This window comes from Nanorana parkeri, unplaced genomic scaffold (assembly GCF_000935625.1).
Source record: "Nanorana parkeri isolate BGI_ZX_2015 unplaced genomic scaffold, ASM93562v1 scaffold71, whole genome shotgun sequence".
Classification (NCBI taxonomy): Eukaryota; Metazoa; Chordata; class Amphibia; order Anura; family Dicroglossidae; genus Nanorana; species Nanorana parkeri.
In genome coordinates, this window is record NW_017306339.1 from 1483064 (window position 1) to 1489521 (window position 6458).

The window sequence follows — 6458 nt, forward strand, 5'->3', positions numbered from 1 at the left end:
GAACTCGGCCAACAATCTAAACAACAAGACTGAGAAATAAATTACCATCTCTCTTTTGCCAACTCCAAGCACTCACAACAAAGGGAGGGAAACAAATTTCACCTTAATAAATGGCATTTCATTGGAAATGTAACCAGTGTATTTTAGTGTACCCTGTGCGGTCCCGAAAGCGCTTGTTTGGTCATATGACAAAAAACTTCAATAAATGAAGCTTTTGCTATCTTAAAAGGATTGGTGTGCTGGTGACATTTCTACAATTGCTGACATTCGCGGCACCATCCGTGGTCACTGCGAGCACCCCCCACTACAAGGGACATATCGGTAAGGAGTGCGACAAGGATAGTACTTTTTGTCTTGACATGGTCGCACTTTGGCACATAAGAGGTGCATGTGAATGTACAGTATATTTAATATTTCAGTTATAGGCTTGTATTTCTAATAGCCCTGCACTATTTAGTGCATGCAACCACATGTCATAGGGATGATCTAAGAGCCCTTCTGCCTCTTTTCCCATTTTATAGTAGGAGCATGTCCTAAGTTGGGAACGCTGTGTGGTTTCCGACATCATTTCAAATATATTTAGCAAAACCCTGTTTAAATAACATTTTTGAAAAATATTTTTTTTTTAATGTGCTGGCTATCTGGTCATTGTGCTGGAGAATTGTTTGTTCTGTGGACAGCCCTGCCTACCTTACTTAAAAAGCTAGTTATAAATTGATCAGAGTAGGTGCATTTTTTACTTTGTAGGATTTGGTGCAGATACACACTGGAGGTCTTCAGCTGCCAAAGAGCATTGTTGGGCTTTTGGTGTGTCTGTGCACTTTGTAAGGAGGATGAGGCTGCCTCCAAGACATAACTTCTCTCAGTGTATTTATTTCTATACATGTCCCACTTGGGAACTATGGTAGAGTAGAGTTAAGGATGGGTCTTTGTAGAGGGGCCATGATGCTGCAGCGTGGCTTCACATATTTCTGCACATTTATGCAACGAAAAGTTTGGTGAACTTTAGGTGAATTTTTATTGTTTATGAAATCCCAACGCATTTACCCAACTCAGCTCCGACACATATGCGTTGCAGCACACCACAACTCATGTCAACAAACCACTAAAATGGATATGCAGCAGGGGCGAATCCAGAGTCTAGTCTTGGGAGGGGCACTGCCAGAAAAGGTGTTACTCACAGAAAAGAATATTGCAATAATACATTACGTTGGAGATGTTTGTTATATATAACAAATGTGCCTTGTTTTGTACACATCCTAACACTTGTGTGGAGGAATGGAATCTCTGCCAAAGAACATTTGGCACATTACTGTCATTAAACTGGGTCTGTAATCCACACTACACATTACTGGGAGTTTTATTACTGTGGAGTCTGTCCACGCCCAGTGAAAAGGATGGAGGGCCCCAGGATGCAGGAATGGGGACCTTATAACAGGCAATGTCAGCAGTTAAAGGGGCCCCCTTCCTCCTGTCCGGCCCCCTCCCCAAGTGGCAGAATGCTAGGGCCCAGTTGCGACTGCTGTGACCCTGGTAGTTCCCCCACTGTACAGAGAACTACAAATCCCAGCAAATACATTATACAGCAATACAGAATACCACCGGATATAGAGGACTACAAATCCCAGCAATACAATATACAGCAATGCAAAATACCACCAGCTACAGGGCCTTCCTGTACCAGTCTTCACCCTCTCCAGGCCCCCCTGTACAAGTCTTTGCCCTCTCCGGGTTTAGACCCCGTTCACATGTAGCATACCTTTGCAGCGGCCGGGATAGCGCGACTTTCGGGGCGACGTTCTCCGTCGGGCTCCATAGAAAAAAAGCAAAATCCGCCGAAAAAAGGGTCCGGTAGAAGCGACTTGCGACGAGCGACATGGAGCTATGACAGCTCCATTGACTATCATTAGCCGGCGACTTCCCGCGATATCGCGCTGCAAAAATGCGCGATATCGCGGCGGAAATCGCGCGATAAGTCGCTACATGTGAACGGGGCCTTATACCTCTGGCCCCCTTCTGCCAGTCTTCACCCAACCCAGTACCAGCCTTCACCCACCCAGACACCCTATCCCCTCAGTACCAGACTTACCAGCAGCACATTCTCCTTGGCAGCCGGCCATTGGAGCACAGGAGCGGGTCCTTGGTGAGCGCCTCCCACTCAGCGGGAAATTGTGCTTCCTGGTAGTGCCTGCAGAGTGGCGGCGGAAGGGCATGCAAAAACTAAACCTCAGCTTTATTTGAGTTTATTGTCCTAAAAATGCATTGACAGGTTTTAACAGTGCTCACAGTTAAGTGCACTTTGAATATTTGTTAAGTGCACTCTGAATCAATCGTTCACTGCATGGTTGGAACTCTGGTCTCCAAAATTTTTCGGAGACTTTCAATCTCAGCTGGAGTGCTTTGGCAGCAGCCTCCTGTAATAATAAACATAGATATATCAACAGAGATTAAAAATCATCATTAACAAGTTTAAGAAATGTTTCATAATCTTAAAAGCAGAACTTTGGGACCATCAAATTGAACCATTGCAGTTAGGCTACCTCGGCCCAGCAAGGGTTAAATGTACGTTTTGTCTAGGGAGCAAAAATAACAAATATATACTCTCCGGAACCATGATCCCGGCTGGCTCTTAGACCAATCCCTTCAGTCTTGCTACCCCTCTGCTCCAGTGGTTTAAGGTCCTGTTAGTCATCAAGTCCTATACAGTATATTGAATGTGAGGACGCCGAGGGACATTCCAGAGGAGGAGATAGACTGGAAGGAGTGGTGTAAAAGCCAAGCTGGGATAATGGTTTGGGGGGAGTATAACTTTGTTATTTTAGCTCCACAGACCAAATAACCACTTAAGCCTTGCAGTGCAAAGGTTAAAATTTGCAATGCCCAAAGTTCTGCTTTAAAATTTTATAGTTGTTCAGATATCTAAACAACGCATGTTAACAATAAAGAGGCTACTAATACGCAAAGTAGCTGATCTTCTAAAGCATATACCAAGAACAATTTGTTTTGTATGTGTACCCCCAGCCCCCAATATAGCATCATCATGATCATTTTCCTTATTTGGATGTCTCAGCTATGATGTACTAAAAGAAGGAGAGTGGCTAAACACTACTTCTAATTTGTTGAACTCTTCCCCCTAGTATGAGTGTTATAGCCATGAGCCAGGAGTATCCTATAAAAAAAATATATTTTTTTTACAAAAAGGATTGCATTCTAAAATGATGTAGGCGTTATGTTACATAGTTCAGATGCAAACGATTCTTAGTACAAGCCTCCAACAAACATTTTAGGTATTAAAAGACTGTCAAGTATAAAGTCAAATATGCTGTGGTGATATCAGCCAATTTAAATATAAAATCAACATTTATTTTTCTATTTATAATTTTTTTATACAAACATTAAACATATTCCACTAAATGAGCCGGCTTTGTGCGGGGTGAAAAGAAATCACATGAATGGGACTGAATAAAACCAAACTGGGTGAGGGCAACTTTTATGTATGATGTAACTTCGCTTGTAAGGAAAGTTCAGTTCATTCTAGCACATGCACATACTGTGGCCTTGTGTACAGAATCACAGTAAGGTGAGCATTAGCATGTAGGGGTGTTGGACAAGAGGTGCAAGAGAAGCCCCCTCATGAGCTTGGTCTCCACCCAGGTATATGACAGAACTATTTGAACTATTGTATTGTTTAGCAGAGCAGAACGATCATCAAGTCCTGCCAACTGTACATACACTGCAGATAACATACGTGCACAAGTGGTATAACTAGTGTCTCAGCAGGGAGATTTAGCTACCTGTATGAATACATGTAATGATGGAAACAGGTTTGGGAAATTATATGTACATACATACATACACATACATACATATATATACTGTTTATATTTTTTTTTAACATACACACACAATAGGGATGGACTGATACTAGTATTGGTGCCAATACCGAGTATTTGCACGAGTACTCCTATACTCTATATATTAGGTGTCTTGCTGCACTCCTTACCGGTATACGATGTTCCGCAAAATCCCGGTGGGTGCTCGTAGTGACCACGGATGGCGCCGTGAAGATATACAAGTTTGCAAAAGCATGTCACCAGCGCACCATTTAAGTGAAATCAACAAAAATCAATTAATGGAGTACCATCATTCTAGTACAAGCGCTTTCGGGGACACACAGGGTCCCCTTCATCAGGTCATTCTGAGCCTGATAATGGGGACCCTGTGCGGCCTCGAAAGCGCTTGTACTGGAATGACAGTACTCCATTAATAAATTGACTTTTGTTGATTTCGCTTAAATGGTGTGCTGGTGACATGCTTTTGCAAACTTGCTTCTATACTTACCCCCGATATGGGAACTTCCGGTCAGAGAAAGATTTCCTCTGACCAGCAGTGCTGCGGGGGAATGTGGAGCTGGCTTCCCGGCCAATCAGATAGCCAGCCGGCGGGTAATGACTTGCCTCCCGGCTTCCAGATTGGCCGGGAACCTGGCTTCCTAACCAATCAGTACTGAGCTGGCAAAACAACATGGAGCAGGCTTCCCGGGCAATCAAGAAGCTGGTTGGTGTGTCATTACCCGCTGCCCGGCTTCTTGATTGCCAAGGGAGCCGGCTCCATATTAGCGGAAGTACCGGTATCAGTACTCGGTATTGGCGAGTACCAAAAGATTAATATCGGTACAAGTACTCGATACTGAAAAACCAGAATCAGTGCATCCCTAATATACTGTATATTTACATCTTCATTGCAAGGTTTGAAACCAATTTTTTACTTCATAAAATATAAGAAAAAGCATCCTATACTTACCAATCCATCTAGCTCCTAACTGGAACCATTCAAGAGCATGTTCAGATAAAGGCTTTTCAATACTAGAACTTCGCCAGCTAGACAAACAACAGTGTGACATGAGTGAGTATTAACATGAAAAGATGGTCTTGAACACACTTTATTTATGTAAGAAAATAGTAGGTGGCTTTAAATAGTTATTCAAAAATCATTTCAACACTGCAAGCAGAACACATCTGGCAAATAAACATTTATACTGTACTGCAGTGCGTCATGTCAAAATGTAATTGTTTACACAGTTCATAGTTTTTGCATTAATTCCACTAGACTTTGTGCGCTCCAGGTAAGTGTGCTCCACATATACATGACAAATATGAAAATGCAACAGGCTTTGTGTCATTGACGGGACCTTTGAATTGAGAAAGTCTCATCAGTCACAGGGACTTTATAGAATTCAAGTGTGTCGCCCTCAATGCACTTGTAGTCCATTGAATCGTCTTCCCATCCGTGTTCCTGAATGTCCATATGGAAGCACAGATACGGACGGGAGGAAGAGTCTGCAGAACCCAGAGCATTGCACCCATGATCCACTGATCACAATGCTTTACTGGCTCCAATACAAAAATTACTAAATGCACATTTGTTTTCTTTTATTAAGAAGTATACATTTATTATTTTTTTCTTAAAAGGAGAACTATGGGGTTAAGGCTTTTCCCCATAGTGCTCCTTAGGGTAACGGAGGACACAAACTAGCGTCCTCCCGTCACCCTAAGCTCAGTATACCGCGAGCTGTAGCGGTAGCTATACTGAGATGCCGCAGCCGGAGCGGATCCCGACAATTATGTCTGGATCCGCCCAGCTGCGTGACTGACAGCTGGCTCTGCCTATCTAGAGGCAGAGCCAGCTGTACCCGCCCCCTCCCAATCCGCCAGTCAGCGCTGGCGGATCGGAGCGGGGGGAATCCAGCCCCTCCCCTGTCACGGCAGAGAGCTGTGACAGGATCGAGAAGTGAGCAAACGCTGGTATGTGTTCGCTCACCTCCCGATCTACTGAGCCGACCTGTGACAGTCTCATTGTCACAGGTCGGCTAGATTTATGAGGTGAGTGAAAAGCACTCACCTCATAGTTCTCCTTTAAAAGGTAGAAGATCACGTTAAAACTGGACATCAGCCAAAAACTTTTTAGAGAGTTTTCACTAGTGGGTAAAGGTCAGAATTGATGTCAGTTTTTTTTTTTTTTTTTTCTTTATTTATAAAAGGTAGGCAAGGAATACACTATACAAACAGCCACAAAGGGTCAAAAACAAAGTGGTAACAGTAATAACCAGGATATTCTCATCTTAGTGGCAAATAGTCAGGCATTGTAACAATGTCAAAGCTATGTATAAGATGGGATTCCAGTGCATCAAAACTTTTAAACTATGATATAAAGAGAGAGGGAAAGAAGATGCTGTCAGGTTTTTATGTTTTTATCAATGTAACTCCATGGTGGCTCTACTGGGACGATGTCCCCTCACTTTTCATTCATGTGATATCAAAAAGAAATAAGAGAACTGTAAAGTAAGTTTTAACACTTCCTGCTATCTCTGTTTTCCATGAATAGTTTGTCCATAGCGTCCTGAGCCTCCACCCCCCCCCCCCCCCGACCACCGGGCCACAGGGGGGGGGGAGGGAGCA

General features: G+C 43.3%; 1 protein-coding gene across 1 annotated transcript in view; it reads right to left on the minus strand.

Annotated features, from left to right (window-relative positions):
- Positions 1 to 2334: 2334 nt before the first annotated feature.
- The window catches only part of LOC108804735 (homocysteine S-methyltransferase 1-like), a 14734-nt gene continuing 10610 nt past the window's right edge, over positions 2335 to 6458 (minus strand). Inside the window, exons 7-8 of the mRNA XM_018576601.1 lie at positions 4804 to 4880; positions 2335 to 2414 (exon numbers count right to left, since the gene is read on the minus strand). Of these exons, the coding sequence (XP_018432103.1) occupies positions 2335 to 2414; positions 4804 to 4880 (157 nt within the window). The remainder of the gene's footprint in view (positions 2415 to 4803; positions 4881 to 6458) is intronic.